At 41.2% G+C, this 20,519-nt stretch overlaps 1 protein-coding gene across 2 annotated transcripts; it reads right to left on the bottom strand.

The window, feature by feature from the left end:
• Positions 1 to 14,818: 14,818 nt before the first annotated feature.
• LOC121812902 (protein NYNRIN) lies at positions 14,819 to 17,585 on the bottom strand. Of its 2 annotated transcripts, none has more exons than XM_042216099.1 (2): positions 16,046 to 17,585; positions 14,819 to 16,000 (listed from the first exon to the last, which is right to left on the bottom strand). In XM_042216099.1, exons 1-2 carry the CDS (start codon positions 17,583 to 17,585, stop codon positions 15,822 to 15,824), a joined length of 1,719 nt encoding a protein of 572 aa, XP_042072033.1. In that variant the 3' UTR covers positions 14,819 to 15,821. The 2 variants fall into 2 exon arrangements, with proteins under 2 accessions (XP_042072033.1, XP_042072034.1); XM_042216100.1 differs by having other exon boundaries at positions 14,819 to 15,955.
• Positions 17,586 to 20,519: the final 2,934 nt, after the last annotated feature.

Below are 20,519 nucleotides of genomic sequence, written 5' to 3'. Positions count from 1 at the left end.
CTGGATTATTTGTGCCATTAATTAGTGTCAACTAATTTTTATTCAATCTCCGCACAGGATATGCTTGTGAAGATGGAATATGGGGGAGAGCAGAAGTGCGTTGAAGTTCCACAAAGGGATGAATGAAGGACATGCATATTGTATTGAAGAAATAAGTGATGAGAATGCTGTTATTTGCATTTACCATGTCAGACCTTTTGATAAACAAAATTCTAATGAAAGTGAGAACATGTATACTGTTACATCTTTCAGAAAATGTTTTGAAATTGTGGTGCACAGTTCAGAATAAATGTTTTTCAAAAACCATTGCATCTTTTTAGTAAATGTTTATTTCCAAAAGAAATTTCTAGAAGTTCAGAACAGTAAAATTCCCGCTTTTTAGAATGAATTAGAAGATAACTCTTACGTAGTTAAACTAAAATACTCTTTGAGAGTTAATATATAAACTCTTAACACCAAGTGTTAAATTATCAACTCCAGACAGATTTGGTGTTTAACACTAAATCAGAGTTAACGTACCAACTCTCCAAAAAGAGTTAAATTAACACTCTCTGGTGTGGACCCATATAGACACTTTAATAGTGTTGAAATCAAATCCGACAGTGTTAATTTGGACATGCTGGATTTGCTGTGTAGGCTATTAAGAGTCGACTGTACACTTTTTTCGTGTTTTCCTCCAAAACAATAAGTTCCATTGGAGCCTCTTTGTCTCTCACTAGCAAAGTTGACCCAGACAACACAGTAAAGCTAGTTCTCGGCTACGAACCCGACACGATTTGCATTACAGTTACACCCCCCCCCCATGGGAGGGGTTGTTTGTCAGTTTGTTAGCAGTCTAGCGTCCAAAGTTTTCGAGATATCATTTTCAAATTGTTTTCACCGAATGTAAAAATCAGAAAAACTTTATACTACCAACATTTTTTTAATGGATTGTCTTCAAGCTGCATAACTGTATACTAGCCCTTGGGGGACATGAGTACCTAGGTTGGCTAAGCGATCGACCTTTGACATCCATTGTTAGCGCCCAAAGTCAAAGTTTTAAAAGACAATCAAGCAACAAAATTGAGAAATGCATTAAAGAGCATGGAGAGAGCTGTATCACTTTTTTTTTTTATTTAGTCAATGTCACAATGTCACCATCACAGGCTGACTTTATCATATCGTATAAAAATATTTAAAAAAAAAAAAAAAAAAAAAAACCATACTCTGGGGGGGGAGTTGCATGCTCTAAGTGCTCTTGTATTTCAGTGCAGTTATTGGGTGATTTCATAGAGTTACCTCCAATCAATGAAGCACTTATACAGTCTGATTAATGGAACATTGATCTAACAAACCTGTCAACAATATGTGTCTTTGTCTCACACCGGTTTTAATAGAATTTTGCACAGGCAGGACCTGTTCCTTCTTCATTACCTCTTTAATTTAGCGAACGGTGAGTCCACAGATGGCCATGGAGACAAAGGTGACTAATAATAATAGATATTCCAAAGATAGCCATCATGTCTTTTTTTGTCTTTTTTTTACTTACACAGATGTTACAGAGTAACTTAGTATGAATATAAATGAGAGTGAATGGAAGAGCACTTATCAGCACCTGTGAATGACTAGAGTAGATATAACTAATTAGCTCTGACTTTACTGGCCAATTAATGACAGAAGTCCATCCGTGTGCAGCTATTTGTCACCGACTTCTGTCTACTTCTACACAGCAAATTCAAAAGTGTTAAATGTTTTGGTGTTAGTAGTCTTCTTGCAAAAGTAGAGTTAATTTTACTCTAAGTAGAGTCACATTCTTTTAATGTAACTCTGAGGTGTAAAATGATAGTAGTTAAAATCGAGTGTTAAAAATGAGTGTTTCTATGTCAAATCTGGAGGTGTTACAATGGAAACATTAACTCTTGACCTCTTAACTCTGAACTCCTACAGGGGCTATGACACCAACAGAGTAAATTCACAGACTCCGCCCCCAGCACGGCTCCAATCGAAGCTGAAGTGAAGCCGTTTCAGAACATTTTGCTCTACATATTTGAGTTGTTTGCCATGCTTGGTAAGTCATTTTTTCAAAGATTGTTTCAATTATTATTATGAGCTTTTACTTCTGTGGCTCTTTGGAGTTGAGACAAAGCTGTGTGAAAGGCATTAGCCATGTTGCTCGGTGATAGCATAATATTCTGTTTTAGCTAGCTGAAAGGTATTGTTTGCGGGCAAATACCACAGCCTTGAAAAAAAGCTTGCATGTGAATTTTCAGTCAAATACACCTAAAACAATGTCTAGAATGTGAAATGTTGGTATAATGGTGCTACTTGAAGCCTGAAAACGATCGCCCATAAAAACAAAAAACGAGCAAACAGCAGTAGCAGACGTCCTGACTGGTTCTACGTTAGCATAGATCCCTCCAGAGTTTTGTGCACACGGTTTAGGTAAAAATGAAAAAGGTTGAGGTTTTACATTTAGTTCAGTATTACCTGTTGCCTGTGTCCTTTGTCTTTTGGGAAAATACTTTACACAAGTAATGGCTCAAAGAGGATTCCTTTTTTTTTTTTACTGTGCTGCAATTGTTTACTGGATTATTTGTGCCATTAATTAGTGTCAACTAATTTTTATTCAATCTCCGCACAGGATATGCTTGTGAAGATGGAATATGGGGGAGAGCAGAAGTGCGTTGAAGTTCCACAAAGGGATGAATGAAGGACATGCATATTGTATTGAAGAAATAAGTGATGAGAATGCTGTTATTTGCATTTACCAGTCACTGTCAGACCTTTTGATAAACAAAATTCTAATGAAAGTGAGAACATGTATACTGTTACATCTTTCAGAAAATGTTTTGAAATTGTGGTGCACAGTTCAGAATAAATGTTTTTCAAAAACCATTGCATCTTTTTAGTAAATGTTTATTTCCAAAAGAAATTTCTAGAAGTTCAGAACAGTAAAATTCCCGCTTTTTAGAATGAATTAGAAGATAACTCTTACGTAGTTAAACTAAAATACTCTTTGAGAGTTAATATATAAACTCTTAACACCAGTAGATGTAATAAATTATCAACTCCAGACAGATTTGGTGTTTAACACTAAATCAGAGTTAACGTACCAACTCTCCAAAAAGAGTTAAATTAAACTCTCTGGTGTGGACCCATATAGACACTTTAATAGTGTTGAAATCAAATCCGACAGTGTTAATTTGGACATGCTGGATTTGCTGTGTATCACTTGTGATATCTGTTGACAGAGTCTGTAGTGTTTCACTTCTTATTTTATTTCCCTTTTCATTGTACTTTATGTATGGGCTGCTTCACAGCCTCTGTCTTTATCTGTTCATTTACACTAGCTTGTTTTATTTATAGCCTGATTTGACCCTGGGTAGTTTGACTCAGTATGCTTGCTCTTTTTAACAATGCACTGCTGCTCGGGGCTTTAAAATCTAACCTTTTGGCCAAGCAGCAACTGTGGCACCAGGGTTCAGTATTTTTTTTCTTTTGTCTTTGAAACCAGATGAGAACTTGAAAAACAAAGACAGACTGAGAGATGGCCACCTGCCAAAATGATTGATAGAAGTGAAGGAAGAGTTTGAGCCAAATTTCCCTAGCATTTTGGCAGGTGGCTGGTGTTAACATGCAGCTTTGGCTCAGCAACTCCCCACACTGCACAGCCTTTTCCTAATTATGTTTCCTCACAGTATGGAGCCCCAGCTTATTATCCTGCAAGTCTGTATGGCAATGTGAATGGGGAATTATTGGAGGAGGCATCTCCACACTGTTTCTGCCTCCTTAAGCAGAATGCACAATAAGGCAGGCTTCGACTGGATTATTATTGCTGAACGCAAATGTTGAATTGTGATCTTTCTTTTCACTGGTGCAGAATTTACATCGCAGGCAACACACTGAAGGATGTGTTGTGGATCGTGTCCCTCTGTAGACCTTTTTAATGTTTCTAAGTACTAATGATGTGTTTTTGTGGCGTGGCAGAAAGTGACAGCTCTGCAGTTGCATATGCATATAGCTTTAGAGAGCTTTATAATAAGGGTTTCTGCAGGCAAAAACATGGATGTGCCATGGGCTCCCCAGTGTCACGTATAGTAGCCAACCTTGTAGGAACGTGAAGAAAGTGGAAAGTAAAGCTCTTGGCTCTTTTAAAGATGACACTTGGGTCAATATCAAAACCCAAGAAGTAGAAGCCTTCACTGCTCACATACACTCAGTGGATAGACACATAAAGTTCATCAGCGAATATTTGGACTGTTGAGGAGAATGGAAACTTCAACACTGGAGTTTACAGGAAGCCTGCACGCACTCGGGCCAGTACCTCCTCTTTGACTCCCACCACCCTCTGGAACACAAACTTGAAGTAATCAGGACCCTACAACAATGGGCAGAAAATGTTCCCTCTAAGCCAGAAGGGAAAAAGAGGGAACACACATGTAAAGAAAGCTCTAAAACATGTGGTTATCTAATTGGGCTTCATCAACAGCAAAGATGCACAGAAAAGAAGGTCAGACACCAACTACAGAAAAACAGAACAATATTGTCATCCCTTATGTAGCAGATTTGTCAGAGAAATCAGGAGTCCTCTCCAAGCACAAGATCCCAGTGTACTTCAGACCCAACCACACACTCAGACAAAAACTGGTTCATCCCAAAGACAAAACTACCAAACACAAACTTAACAACATAGTGTATGCTGTACAGTGCAGGTAGGAATGCTCAGACCTCTACATTGGAGAGACCAAACAGCCACTTCACAAGCGCATGGCACAACACAGAAGAGCCACCTCCACAGGACAAGACTCAGCAGTCCATCTGCATCTTAAGGACAAAGGTCACTCTTTGAGGATGCCAATGTTCACATTTTGGACAGAGAGGACAGATGGTTTGAAAGAGGAGTGAAAGAAGCCATCTATGTCCACTGTGAGCGACCATCTTTGAACAGAGGCGGTGGTTTACGACACCAACTGTCTGCCATCTATAATCCAGTTTTGAGATCCCTTCCCAGACGCCTTAACGCCCACTCACATCTTGCATCAGGTGATCTCAATAAGTCACATGATAGTTTGAGGCCCACTACCGAAGTCAACGACCCTCCCAAGGGACGTCTTGATGCATGCTCAATCATCCAGGTAAGTAAATCTCCAAAAGTTGATTCTGTTCATCTGGACGTAGCGTTTTGTGGGAGAAACGTTTCGTCACTCATCCAAGTGACTTCTTCAGTCTCAGCTGACTGCAGGTTTCCCCAATCTTATAAACAGTACATTTGCATAATGACTGAAACCAGCCCACTGAAGGAACAATGGGCTGGGAGGTCAGTTCTTTAATCTTAATTATGCAAATTCTCAAATGTACTGTTTATAAGATTGGGGAAACCTGTAGTCACTTGAGACTGAAGAAGTCACTTGGATGAGTGACGAAACATTTCTCCCACAAAACGCTACGTCCGGATGAACAGGATCAACTTTTGGAGGCCTCCCAAGGGACAACTCCCACTAGGTTTAAATACCCTGGACTCTCCACCATGGTCTTAGAACTGAAGAAGCTTCTCGGATGAGAGGAGAAACATATTCAAGAAACTTAAAGAAGTCCAGTTGCTTTTCTTTCCAAGCTTCTTAGATTACCATGACCTGGATGACTGAGAACCCTCACAGACATTTAATCCCTGAAATGTCTCAATGTAAAATGAAATGCAATATCACATGTCAGTTTTTCTACAAGACAAAGAAATGCCGAAGTAAATGAAGACATCTATGCTCTACTATATCAGACATCTATATCTTTCACCTTTTTCAGAAATTTCTGTATTGGATGGTAAAAAAGAAGGAACTTTTCTGTCATTTTTTTTATATCAATTAGTTAATTACTATGTTTTCAATCCTTCAGAAAAGTTACAAATTCGTGAACATACGTTCACATGTTTCCAAACCATTGATATTCATGTGTCTTTATTGGCAATTCTTTCTGAGTTAACTTCAATAATTACTTCCTCCAAACCATCAACGTGTCTTTTAGACCCCATTCCTACAAAACTGCTCAAAGAAGTCCTGCCATTAATTAATTCTTCGATCTTAAATATGATCAACCTATCTCTAATGATCGGCTATGTACCACAGGCCTTCAAGCTGGCTGTAGTTAAACCTTTACTCAAAAAGCCATCTCTAGACCCAGCAGTCTTAGCTAATTATAGGCCAATCTCCAACCTTCCTTTCATATCAAAAATCCTTGAAAGAGTAGTTGTCAAACAGCTAACTGATCATCTGCAGAGGAATGGCTTATTTGAAGAGTTTCAGTCAGGTTTCAGAGCTCATCACAGCACAGAAACAGCTTTAGTGAAGGTTACAAATGATCTTCTTATGGCCTCTGACAGTGGACTCATCTCTGTGCTTGTCCTGCTAGACCTTAGTGCAGCATTCGATACTGTCGACCATAATATCCTATTAGAGCGATTAGAACATGCTGTAGGTATTACAGGTACTGCGCTGCAGTGGTTTGTATCATATCTATCTAATAGACTCCAGTTTGTGCATGTAAATGGAGAGTCCTCTTCACACACTGAGGTTAATTATGGAGTTCCACAGGGTTCAGTGCTAGGACCAATTCTGTTTACATTATACATGCTTCCCTTAGGCAGTATCATTAGAAGACATAGCATACATTTTCACTGCTATGCAGATGACACCCAGCTCTATCTGTCCATGAAGCCAGATAACACACACCAATTAGTTAAACTGCAGGAATGTCTTAAAGACATAAAGACCTGGATGGCCGCTAACTTTCTGCTTCTTAATTCAGATAAAACTGAGGTTATTGTACTCGGCCCTGAAAAGCCTAGAAATATGGTATCTAACCAGATTCTTACTCTGGATGGCATTACCTTGGCCTCCAGTAACGCTGTGAGGAACCTTGGAGTCATTTTTGACCAGGACATGTCCTTCAACGCACATATTAAACAAATATGTAAGACTGCTTTCTTCCATTTGCGCAACATCTCTAAAATTAGAAATATCCTGTCTCAGAGTGACGCTGAAAAACTAGTTCATGCATTTATTACTTCCAGGCTGGACTACTGTAATTCATTATTATCAGGATGTCCAAAAAACTCGCTGAAAAGCCTTCAACTAATCCAAAATGCTGCAGCAAGAGTCCTGACAGGGACTAGAAAGAGAGAGCATATTTCTCCTGTTTTGGCTTCCCTTCATTGGCTTAGCATATAGTTAGGGCTGGACCAGGTGACCCTGAATCCTCCCTTAGTTATGCTGCAATAGACATAGGCTGCCGGGGGATTCCCATGATGCATTGAGTTTTTCCTTTCCAGTCACCTTTCTCACTCACTATGTATTAACAGACCTCTCTGCATTGAATCATATCTGTTATTAACCTCTGTCTCTCTTCCACAGCATGTCTTTTATCCTGTCTTCCTTCTCTCACCCCAACCGGTCGCAGCAGATGGCCGCCCCTCCCTGAGCCTGGTTCTGCCGGAGGTTTCTTCCTGTTAAAAGGGAGTTTTTCCTTCCCACTGTTGCCAAAGTGCTTGCTCATAGGGGGTCATATGATTGTTGGGTTTTTCTCTGTATCTATGAAGCGCCTTGAGGCGACTTTTGTTGTGATTTGGCGCTATATAAATAAAATTGAATTGAATTGAATGAATCTATCAATCATTTGAAGTCACATATAAAGCAGTTTGTGTGCTGCACATCACCCTGGAGCTGACAGGTGTGTAGGTAACCCTCCAATGTATGGACGAGGAAACATCACATTTTGGTGACGTCCGTGGTTTCTAGACTTCAGGGAGACTTTGACAGCAAGTTTTTTTTCATCTGAGTATCAAAGTCTTTAAATTTAATCTTTATGTTTATATTAGCCTCTCATCAGTTTTGAGCCTGTGAAATTTGGGTTCTGCTCATTAAAAAAAAAATGGCTGCATCTCTGAAACTGTTCATGCATTACGTTGTAAAACCCGCTTAATCAAAACTGACAGCCTGCATTTCAAACACATATTGATAGTTGATTTACAGTCCACTGTTGCTGTGGACAGAGGCAAAACTATAAAACTTGTGTTTTTGACCCAAGCATTATGGAGGGCACTGAATGTCACTCAGCAATAACCTATTGGTAGAAAAAACTGACATTGGTAGATGCTTTAGTTGTTTACTTCAAAGCTGAAAGAAAATGAACTTATTTACTTCACCGGAAGAAACTGAATTTCACTAACTGACACACTATGGGGTCTGGTTGCTACATCGGTGTTAGTCTTTTCTGTCTTTAGTGAGATCATGTGTTCCTAAGGCATAGTTAAATTATAATTTCAGCTGAATGTCATAATGTCATAATACCCCATTATGAAAAAGTAATAACGTTTCCTTGAAATTCTTGTTAAAGCCCCCTAAATATAACATGTATGTAAATATTTAACCAGTTTTGAAATATGTTTGTAACATGACAAAATGTGGAACAATTGAAGTGCTGTAAAAACTGCCAAATTGCAGTCCAACCATAAGCCAACATCTAAGTGGTTCGCTGGTGACCTGGTGGATATTCAGGCAAAGCCTGGGTACCTCGCCCAGTATGAAATGCACTATGTAGGAAGGATACGAGAGTACATTTCTGTCCATTATGATCCTTTAAAAACTTTGTTTAAATACCTAAAATGTCACACAATTCTGTTTTTGCTTTAAACAATATCTCTGATGAAAGCATTCTATAAAAGCGATAGAACCCTTTTTTTTTTCTTTTACATGTATATCATGACATCCTACATCACATACATTTGCTTTGTTTCACTTGGCTCCTGTTTCTGCCACCATGACATCTACTTCAAACGGGGGAGTACACTTCATTTGTGAGGAATCATAAAGGTGTTTTCAGCATGATCACTTAGTTTTAATTGTGCTACTACGTGTGTCTGTACCCTTACTGTCTAGGACTCTTTATTTCTGCTGACACATGGGTCATTGTCTGACAGACAGACACACCAACTATTAGCTGGAATTGCCAGAGGATCAGTCACCCCAAGTGCATCAGGTCTATGTAAAAGACAGACCCGGGGCAAAAGGCTGGAAGACCTGACCCAAATCTGTCTTTATACTAGGCCCTACATGTTGCTCAGGGAGCAACTAATAAGATTATTCAAATATCACAATGCAGTCAGCCATATTGGCACTGGTGTGTAGTTGATCCGATGCTTGATTAAAAGGATATGAAGAGAGCAGGAAGATGAGAAGAGAGAGAGATAACGTTCTACAAGAATCCCTAATTGATCTGGAAGGGAAGTGTGCTTAATTGATCTGGAGGATGCTGCACAGGGATGCAGGCACTTTCTGTGTGTGTGAAACTGGGTCGCTGGGGATGTGTAAAGTCTGGAAATTTTTAAATTCACATTGTAAACTAAAGCTAAAGCCAACTAGCACTGTTACGTACACCTGCGAGTTCAGTATACACTCACACACCTTGCCATCAACAACGAGTAAGAGAGCCCCCCCAAAAAAAAATACATCCAGTGATACCCAGTGTAAGGTACTTACATGCCATATTGCGAAGAAAATCAGGGACACACAGAGGACCAGAGACAGCATGTAGCAGAAGGCAGCAAACGTGAACATAATTGAAAAGGGAAACGTGGATAATTTCCCGAGGAAGCACGATCCTGCAGCCAAACATCTAAAACAAAAGAGAGGCAAGGGGGAAGAAGAAAGAGGGGCAAGGGGTGTATGAAAAGAAAGTTCTCACAGTGCCATAGAAAGCCGAGGCGGTGCTGGCACCATGACTTCGCCCCTCACAATGTTTGCAACAATTTGTTGCAGAAAGCCCCTCTCCGGATGATCAGCTGTGCGTCCACCCAGCAGCACCAGCAGCAGCGAGGCGACTCCGAAGTCAGAGCTGCTCGCAAATCAGTGCATGATCAGTGGTCGCAGTCCCGGCGAGCATAGAAATCACAGAAAGGCGCCGAGACAAGGAGGTGTCCACGCAGAGCCACTCGGGGAAGGTGAATAAGTAGGTAATCCATTCAGCGGCGGCAGGAGCCCTGCTGCTGCGGCCTCTGCGCTGAGCTGCTGTTAGAGAGGAGCCCTGCCACAGTGCACAGCACACAGGCGGCAATAAACGCTGCTCTCACCCTCACAGACCTATCAGCAGAAGCGAGCGGAGCGCGCGGGGAAGAGCTGTGAACAGGTGGATTTAAAAGAGCAGCACCCGGTGTGCGTGCACGTGCGCGCGCGTGCTTGCAGATTCCTCTCCGCACACTCACAAACACACATACAAACACATATACATCGTTTTTTGTTTGCTAAATACTTGTGACCGCTGTGAATTGTTAGCTCTTGTTTGGCTGTGTGTTTGTGAGAGTATTTTTGTCCTTCGACCAAGTCTGTAACCAGCTAAGTGCTGCAACCAGATATACATACCAGCAAACAAAAGGACAGGAGCGAAACATCTTCATGTCGTGGACGGTCTTCAGAGAAAAAGAAAATGTGCACATTATTAAAGCAAGTACTGACTCATGCACACATGTACATAAATACATGCAAACACATGTAATAGTGAAAATATAAATGTCTAAAATGATCAATTAATTTGAAATCACAAGTCATTTCTATCGTAAAGAAACTAATGAGGCCACAGCCTGCAGAACTGATAAACTGTGAGACTAACCCCACCGTCTGGCTCCTTTATAGAATGCAAGCTTTAAATCCTAATGGGGAAAAAAACCCTCAACCAGGTATTTTGCTGTCTGCTGCTCTGCAAAAATATTAATAATAATATTGAGAAAACAGACTGACTGTTAACCATTGTTGAATCCAGCTGTTTGGGTTATCCGTTATTTTTTTCTTCATTCATTAAAGCCACAGACAAATAGCCAAAAGTCCAGAGAGCAAGCAAACAACAGGTGTGTGCTCTCTGAGTTGTTTTTAGCAAAATCACATTGTAATGTTTGATAAGGTCCAATGCTGAGAGTTAGTTTTCATTTTTGTAAGTTTCAGTGTTGATTTTAATCTTTTTGAAAAATGATATCATGGTTTAATTTGTCACAGGTGTGTGTTCACATGCTGAAGAATGTGAGTGTTCACAGCTCCTTTATACGCAAGTGTTAAACTCAGTCTGGCACAGAATGGCTGTGACTGGGTGATGACTTGCATGTTATCATGGTTTGTGTCTGTACCAGTTGTACTCTGTGCTGAGTACTCACACTGACAAATTCAGTCCAATTCAATGTATATAGCATCAAATCACAACAAGGCACTTGCTTCAAGGCTTAAAATATGAAGTGCCTTGAAGCAAGTGCCTAGAGACCCTACAATAATACAGAGAAAACCCCAGCAATCATTTTACCCTCCATGAGCAAGGACATGGTGGCAGTGGGAAAGAAAAACTCATTTTTAACAGGAACCAGGCTCAGGGAGGGACAGTCATCTGCCACGACTGGTTAGGGGTGAGGGGAGGGAGAGGACAAAAGATGAAGAGAGACAGAGATGAATAATAACTAATTTGTTAAATGCAGAGTTGCGTTTGAACACATAGTGAATGAAAAGAGGTAGGTGAAGAAGAAACACTTGGTGCATCATGGGAAAGCCCTAGTAGCATAAGTAAGCATAAAAAGTAGTATAGATTAATTTGACTGAAGAGGTGTTTTTGGTGTTTTTTGAACCTTTTTTCAATGTTACTGAATATTTACTGAGCATTTTTCATGCTGTTTTCTCAGCAGCATGAAAAATGCTCAATAAACTAAAAAGAAGGCAGAACTCTAAATTGCTGTGTTATTCCTTTTCATCAGCATGTAGTCAGTTGCTCAGCTCTCCTGTGACGCTACAAAAAATGACTGCAGTGCAGCTATGATCCTCTTCACCCTAATCACACACACAGACACAAGCATTCACACTCACTTCTGCTAAGCTTTTAGGACTCATCTTTGTCGCTGTGATACTGTGGTGTCACAATGTTATTCTTCCTCCAACAAATGCGGCAATATGATAGCACCGATGGCCACTTTGTGAGAATGTGTCAAAGTGTCAGGCAGAGAGAGACAGGAGGCCGTGAGGATGAGAGGCAGACACCGAGAGAAGTCTGCACATCAGCCAGTGATACAGTGGACTGAGCCATCGGCCAATCAGCCACAACATTAAAATCGATCTCATTATAATGCAATGTACTGCTGTGAAACCTTGGGTCTTTGTGGCATCTTTGTTTGAAAGGTTCCAATCAAGCATTAAAAAAATAAACTGAAAAATGAAGCCAAATGGGGAGTCCCAAAATCTCCAGTTCCTCTAATGACCACTCTAGCAAAGCTCTTGCTTCTGTGTTTGTGACTTTGATGCCTTTTGGAGCACTTGGTCACACCAGAACCTTCATTTTGGTGGTTTTGCGCCATTCACAGGTGGATTTGCTAGTGTGTTTTGGACCGTTGTCTTCTTACATAAGTGTAAGCATAAGTGTGCTTGAGCTTGAGCCTGTCAACCACTAGGCATCAGTGAGCTGGGACGAGCTTTTAATTTTAAAAAAATCATCAGTGCAAATTCTTTGCGTTGATGCTTTGTTTAACGCATGCTCTGTGGCTCTCTGACTTTACCATTTAAATGCAAGCACTTCACCCATATGTGTGACTAAAAGTAGACCTGCAATAGAAATGTGTTTAGAAGCACACATGTTAATACAATGTACTACAATATTAAGACAATGCAGCCTCCATTTTTAACAAAAATGCTGATAACACAACATCAGCAGTGAGAATGATGCTGTCATGGTTTAGCGTGGAGGCGGTGCCTGCATACCCTGCAAAGAGTGAAGAGGCGGAGCTGTTGCTGAAAAGGTGAGCTCAGGTGGAGTGAAAAATGTTTTTTTCTGGCATCAAACCACATGATCAACAAATTCATGATGAAAAGTGAACTTTTTAGCTGCTGCATCCATCGTTTGTTTTATACAGCAAAAGTAAAGCTGCAGAAGCAAGGCCACATAAATAATAAGCAGATGAGGTGTTAACTTAGGCTACGTTCACACTGCAGGTCTTAATGCTCAATTCCGATTTTTTGATCAAATCCGATTTTTTTGTCTGCTTGTTCACACTACAAATAAAATGCGACAGCAAACGCGCTCTAGTGTGAACGCTCAAAGCGGCCCGCATGCGCAAAAGAAGACGTCACACACAACGCGCTCTGTTTAGACCCAGAGCAAACAATATTGTTTGACTGATGGCCCTTAATATAAAGACTTCGGACTTTACGTTTCCCAATTTTTGCTTTAACCCCTTAGCAGTCCTATTAGTCCCCTAAACCATCCAATGTCCCGTGGGCGGTACGTCCGACTGCTAACAGTTTAAGTTATTTTTTTTGTTGAGTATTGCAGCATCGACAGCGATCAACTCGAAGGAAAATGACGACGGAGGCAAAAATGTCCTTAATATTTTGGGAACTTTATTCCTCATCAACACGCGGCAAAACTTTTCTCATGGGTGCCATTTTCGTTGTGGTATACTTTTTTTTTCTTAGGGGCGTGATGACGCAGCATCCGTGCTCTTACAATGAAACAGTGCCTCCTTGTGGTGACAACTAAAATACTGTCTCTGTTAAACCACAGTAACCAAAATGCAGTTAAACACTGTACAACATGAGTACACACAATGAATATCTTAACATTGTTATTTACATAATAATGTAGATAACCTGATAATTATCCTTATTGCTGTTTTAGAGAGGAGCGGTACTTCAAATAATAGTTGCAGATATTTGTCAGAATCTGCAGATTATACAGTACAAATAAAATGTTCACGTTGTCTTCCCAATAGTTTCACTAACATCTACACTAGATGGCCAGGAAGCGTTCGCGATGTCTTCTCGGGCACTTCTCTGGCACTGATAATTGGCGTCTGTCTTGTGTCAATGACGTAAAAGACGGATTTAATGCGACATGGCCATTCAAACAGCAGTCGCTTTCTAAAACATCGGATATGTATCGGATTCAGTACCACATATGAAAGGCTACGTTCACACTGCAGGCAAAAGCGCATCAAATCCGATTTTTTTGACCCTATGCGACCCATATCCGATCATAGTATGACAGTGTGAACAGCACAAATCCGATATTTTCAAATCCGATCTGGGTCACTTTCGTATGTGGTACTGAATCCGATACATATCTGATGTTTTAGAAAGCGACTGCTGTTTGAACGGTCATGTCGCATTAAATCCGTCTTTTACGTCACTGACACAAGACAGACGCCAATTATCAGCTCCGGAGAAGACATCGCGAACGCTTCCTGGCCATCCAGTGTAGATGTCAGTGAAACTGTTGGGAAGACAACGTTGGAGAAACGTGAACATTTTATTTGTACTGTATAATCTGCAGATTCTGACAGAAATCTGCAACTATCCTTTGAAGCACCGCTCCTCTAAAACAGCAATAAGGATAATTATTAGGTTATCTACATTATTATGTAAATAACAAAATAACTTAAAGCAAAAATTGGGAAACGTAAAGTCCGAAGTCTTTATATTAAGGGCCATCAGTCAAACAATATGAATTTGATCAAAGAATAGGAATTGAGCATTAACACATGCAGTGTGAACGTAGCCAAAGTGACTCAGATCGGATTTGAAAATAACGGATTTGTGCTGTTCACACTGTCATACTGAAGGAAACGGTTTCCAGGGCCTAATCCGTGGATCGACTTCCTTCGAGGCGTGGACGTCTATCAGCAGAGAATGTACCTTCACCTACAGCAGAGAATGTCCCTTAGTCTGTAACACAGTCAAATATATTCTCAAGTAATATTCAAGCATGCCATTCAGCGTGTTAGTACGAGCTCGGGAGCAGCTTGGGAGAACAAGAAAACAGAGACTGCTTCAGGTTGTCTTCCCAAAGTGACTCAACTTTATTCACAAGTACAACAGTTTATATAGAGGGTAAAATTCATGAGACAGCAGATTATCAGTTTAAACCAGTACAGACCAAGATAAGGGAGCGTCTTCCTGCCCTTGGGTGAAGAAGCATCCTTTGTATAGTTTATCAGTTCAGCTACAATTGTGATTATCTCAGCGACATATTTTCAAGCACGAAATAAAGAGTTCTTACATTAGTGAATTCTGAAACAAACCATTTGGCCTTCAACAGGCATCTCCTAAGAGATTTAGAAACTAATGTAGCTGAGGGAGTGATCTCTGTGGTATTTCAACCTTGTACCAGCCTGTGATTCTCACACATCAATTCTTGGGTCAAAGAGAAAAATAACTAAAACAAAGGGGCCTTATTGAATGACAGAGTTTTCCTGCATAATGTCACTATAAAACAATATCCAGTAAATGCTCCCATGGTACTAAAATACCTAACAGTTCCCCTCTTTTATTATTTTTTTAAAATAATAACTCAAATAGAAAGGAAAAATCACAAATGTAATAACATAATATAAAAAGCAAATCATAAAATGTAATAGTTCACAACCTAATGTTCAATATACACATCAGGAACATCATTGGTAACATCTGGCACATCCTCAGGATCAATTTGTGCTAATTGCAAATACATTGAAGTAGCTGTACTAGTAGCTATATGGGTTATAACGTGAGGAGTGTACTAGGTGGGTGTCTTGCCAAGTGGAGCATGAGGTATTGTCAGCAAAATGTGGCTTGCAGAAATGTGAACAGGGTTGCAGTTTACAATACAAAATAGTAAATAAAAATCCTAAGGTTAATGCAGTAGATATGATTAATAACCTAAATATATAAAAAACACAGTTCTTCAGTCGTCTCCTGGCCTGGTCCCAGGTTCGAGAGACATTGAATAAGCGTCGTGTGATGACAATGGGCATTTCATTTTCTCCATTATCAGGATGGAATGAGTCTATCTTTATCAGGTTAGACATTGTGTGGTACTCTAGGCTTTTTATTCCTGCTGGATGTTCGAGTACCTTGCTGTTGCTCTTTCAGGCGTTGTGTGTTAATCAGTGATTGTGTATGTGTAGGTGTATTGAATCCGGGCGCTGGCTCGCCTGAGTCGTCATCTATAGGTGTATTGAATCCGGGCGCTGGCTCGCCTGAGTCGTCATCTATAGGTGTATTGAATCCGGGCGCTGGCTCGCCTGAGTCGTCATCTACTTGATCCGACGCCTTAGGTGGTTTGGTGGGGCTGGTCTTAACCCTGCTGGCATGAATCCACTGAGGTTGTCCGTCTGTTAGGATGCTGGTTCTCGTCACTGCAAGTACAGTCTGGGGGCTGGAACACGCGGCCTCCCCGAGTGCCCTTGGTTTTAGTGACTTTACCAACACCGCATCTCCTGGTTTCCACGGATGGGTTGGATCTGTGGAAGGGAGAGGCTGAGAGAGACAAACTTTCTGATAGTTATTATTCAGTGTTTCTACCAGGTTATGAACATAGTCAGACAATGCAGTGTCTATGTCCCCTTCCAATAGCGGTGCCCCTCTGGAGGCTGACCATGGTGTTGGAAACGGTCTTCCCATGATTATTTCAAATGGAGATAATTTGGTTGCTGCGGATGGAGTCATTCTAATCTCGCAGAGGATTTGAGGAAGTAGTTTGATCCAGGTCATTCCTGTTTCTATCATTGCTTTAGTCAGGCGATTTTTTATGGTCCTATTCATTCTTTCTACAACTCCTGAACTCTGAGGATGGTATGGCACATGATATTTCCAGTCTATTGCTAGAGTTTTAGCACACTTTTGAATTACTTCTGATGTGAATGAAGGTCCTCTATCACTGTTAATTTGGTGAGGTATTCCAAATCTGGGTATTATTTCATTGCACAATTTTTGACAGACTACTTCTGCAGTTTCTTTTGATGTTGGGTAAGCTTCTACCCATTTACTAAATTGGTCCACTATTACCAGTAAGTACTTGATGCTTCCTTGTGCTGGCATGTGTGTAAAATCAATTTGTAATGTATGAAATGGGAAATCTGGTTGTGGTAAATGCTGATGTTTTGCTTTTGAGCTACCTACATTAGTTCGTGCACATGTTAGACAGGTTGCTAATATGCGTTTTACTGCGTGTGATGTTTTCTCAATTACAAATCTTGATTTTATTGCTCCTATTACCCCTCTTTGTCCGACATGACTCACACCGTGAAAATGGCGGACAAGGATTGGCAGTAGTGAAGATGGGAGGGCAATCAAACCCTCAAGGTTTTTGTATAAGCCGTCTCTGTTATCTAAGGTACAATCATTACTTTCCCAGTAAGTGTAATCTGAGGCAGAGGCCTGCTCTTGTATGAATTTTAGGTCAACATTTGTTTCTAAATAGTCTGGGAGTGTGACAAGTGGCAGCTGTAAAGGCAAAGATAATACTTCCTTTCTGGGTGGTTGCTGTGAGGCAGCAGCTGCTTTCGCGGTTACGTCTGCAAGAGCATTTCCCACTGCTTCGTCTGTGTCAGCCGTGCTGTGCCCCTTCGTTTTAACAACTGCAATTGCCGATGGCAGCTGTATAGCCTGCAAAAGTCTTTGAACAAGATCAGAATTAGCGATCGGTTTTCCATCAGCAGATCTAAATCCTCTTTGTCTCCACAATGTGCCAAAGTCGTGCACCACACCGAATGCATAACGGCTATCAGTGTAAATTGTCACCCGCTTATCCACATGTAGCTCACAGGCGCGTATTAAAGCCATGAGCTCTGCTTTTTGTGCTGAGTGAAATGGTAATGAGTGAGCCTCTAGTATGATGTCAGGCAATGTCACCACTGAATAGCCACAAAGAAATGAGTTGTCATTTGGTTTTGAACATAAACAATGACTGAGTCTGGGATTGGTGTCTGCTCTAAGTCTGGGCGTGGTGCTGTGGATTCCTGTATACGTGTCATACAATCATGATCGTCAGGGTCGTCTGAACCATCCTGTCGGTCAGAGGAACACAGCATACGAATAAGTAAGTGTGCTGGCGAATTGGGTGTGCTGCTTGCTTTTATAGTGAGATTTGCTGTTGAAGTCAGTGTAGCTTCATAACCTGAGCGACGTTGTGCGGTCATATGTTGTGTAGTTATGTTTGCTAGAATGGTCGTGACCTGGTGATTGGTGTGTAGAATAGTGTCATGTGAGAGTGTGAGCTTCTCGCAGTCCCTTATCATGATAGAGCAAGCTGCTACTGCTCTCAGGCAGGCCGGCATCCCCTGAACTACTGCTGGCAGCACCTTTGAGTAGAAGGCTACTGGACGGTAGCCACAGCCATGCTCTTGGGCCAATACACCTGCACAGGTTGTGCCGTTCTCTGTGACGTACAGATGGAATGGTAAGTGGTAGTCAGGCAGACCCAAACAAGGGGCGGAGGTCAGCGCTCCCTGTAATGCATTGAAAGAGGCAGTCATTTCTGTGGACCACAGTATTCGAGGAGGCTTGTCTTTTTTGCAGCATTCACGCAGAATGTGGTCATGAAAAGAACAGTCTGGTATCCACTGTCTGCAATAGTTCACCATGCCTAGGAAGGACAGCATTTCCTTCTGTGTAGTGGGCTTAGGGACAGAGGTCACAGCTTTGACCCTGTCTGTAGTCATGGAACGTTGTCCGTGAGACAGTGTAAATCCCAAATATTGAACAGAAGTCTGACAGTACTGCATTTTCTTTGCTGATGCTTTGTGGCCAGTCTGTTGGAGGTGCTGGAGTAGCATGTGTGTGGCAGTTTGACATAGTTCCTCACTCGGAGCACAGAGGAGGAGGTCATCCACATACTGGATCAAGGTACAGCCCTCCGGAGGAGTGAAGCTGTCCAGGGTAGCACGGACCACCATTGAGAAAGCAGCAGGGCTATCTACCATGCCTTGGGGCAAACGGGTCCAAGTGTACTGCTTATTTCTATGTGTAAAAGCAAATATCGGCTGTGTGTCCTCATGCACAGGCACTGAGAAAAAGGCGGAGCACAAATCCACCACAGTAAAATGTGTAGCTGTTGCTGGAATAGCTGTCAGTATGCTGGGAACATCTGGGACTAGAGGAGGCAGAGGCATAATGACTGCATTAATTTGCCTTAAGTCTTGTGTGAAACGCCATACGCCAGGTTTGTTAGGCTTTGGCACAGGATTGACAGGAGTGTTATATGGAGATACTGTGGGCTTTATTACTCCAGCTGTCAATAAATCTCCTATGATGATGTCTAGGGCTGCGGCTTTTTCAGCGGAAATGGGATATTGCTTGACATATACCGGCTTGTTGTGTTTCAGCTGAGCATGATAAGGGGTACAGTCAATAAATCCTACATCATTCTCACCTCTTGACCATAATGTCATGTTTTGATATTCAGCTGGCAATGTGACAGCAGAGATAGTACAGTGTATGGGGTAGGTTAGATCTATGTGTCGACATGGTGCAGTAATGTCATAGCCTATGTCTGAGTTATGTGACAAAACCACTGTTTGGCCTTCACTGGTGTGAGCAGTTATCATGTTGTTGAACAGTGTGAGAGAAACAAATATGTGGCTTCCAGGCATGGGGCTACCTGGTAACGGTGTTTGCACATGTTTTTGACACAGAGTGTGACGTGGGATACCAGTCAGATGGATATTGAGTTCATTCTCCGCTGAGGCGTCCAGCTGACACAGAGGCTGTTCCTTCTCCATGGTGTCGGTGCATAGGGCAGAGAAAACATAGCTGTTATCAGTATCTGCAAACATTTCACCCTTTGTGTTAAATGAAATACACAAGTTCATTTTTGCCATTAAATCTCTGCCTAATAGATTCACAGGCGAGTTTGGAATAATTATGAATGGATGATATGTAATTTCATCTGGTTTTGGGCCCCAGCGTGTTTTTAGAGAATGAGTTTTGGGGCATTGCACTAGAGTTCCGTTTATTCCCATGGTGTTGATGCACACAGAGGAAACAGGCCCACTATAGAATTTTCCAGGCAGTGAACTTTTAGTGGCTGTCCTATTTTTCCACAGTAAAAACATACGTCTCCACTCCTATCTCTCCTTCTGAAATCTCCCTGCTGCGCTTGTTGAGGGGGCGGGGCCCCTGCATACATCATTTTTTCACTTTCCTCTGAGCCTTCAACATCAAAATTCAACATCATTTTAACACTTTTAGCCTTCGTGCTGTTGGGAAAAAGATCTGCACCAGCTTTTGTTTTGACAAGTGTGATAAAGTTCTTTATTTTCATGTCATAGAGATTATCAGTGGCAGTCAGCTTCAATAGTTGTGAACATTCTGGATGAATATTGTTTAAGAATGTTGTTATGAAAATCTGGTCATTTCCTCCTTCAGGCATGCATGCCTCATTAGTCCAGCAGTGTGTGAAACGTTTCATAAAAACTAGAATGGATTCATCTGGCTTTTGCTTACACATGGTTACTGCATTTAAATCAATTTTATCTCTAGACATTGTGAGCAGAAATTTCTTTAGATTTTGAAAAAAGGCTGTGATTTTGTCATCGTTTATCCACAAAAACGAGGTGGTGTTGGCTGCTTGGTCATTTTTAGGGTCTAGTTCCTCTACTTCTTCAATAAGCTGAGATTCAGTCACACCTGGGATTCGTTGACATAATATATATCTATAGTCAGGCCCACCCAAGTGGTGGTATCTGGTACTTCTCTGTAATGCAGAAACAAAGGCTG

Source organism: Haplochromis burtoni, unplaced genomic scaffold (assembly GCF_018398535.1).
Source record: "Haplochromis burtoni strain Fernald_Lab_line unplaced genomic scaffold, NCSU_Asbu1 Contig_922, whole genome shotgun sequence".
Taxonomy (NCBI): Eukaryota; Metazoa; Chordata; class Actinopteri; order Cichliformes; family Cichlidae; genus Haplochromis; species Haplochromis burtoni.
Note: the sequence above shows the minus strand (reverse complement) of the source record. Positions and strands in the feature narration are given on the sequence as shown.

Bases quoted from the DNA above. Each gene is read 5' to 3' on its own strand.
- LOC121812902 (XM_042216099.1), bottom strand. From the start codon at position 17,585: ATGGCTTTAATACGCGCCTGTGAGCTACATGTGGATAAGCGGGTGACA. The intron at 16,001-16,045 runs GCGAGCCAGCGC...ATGACGACTCAG, and splicing joins TCAAGTAGATGACGACTCAG to GCGAGCCAGCGCCCGGATTC.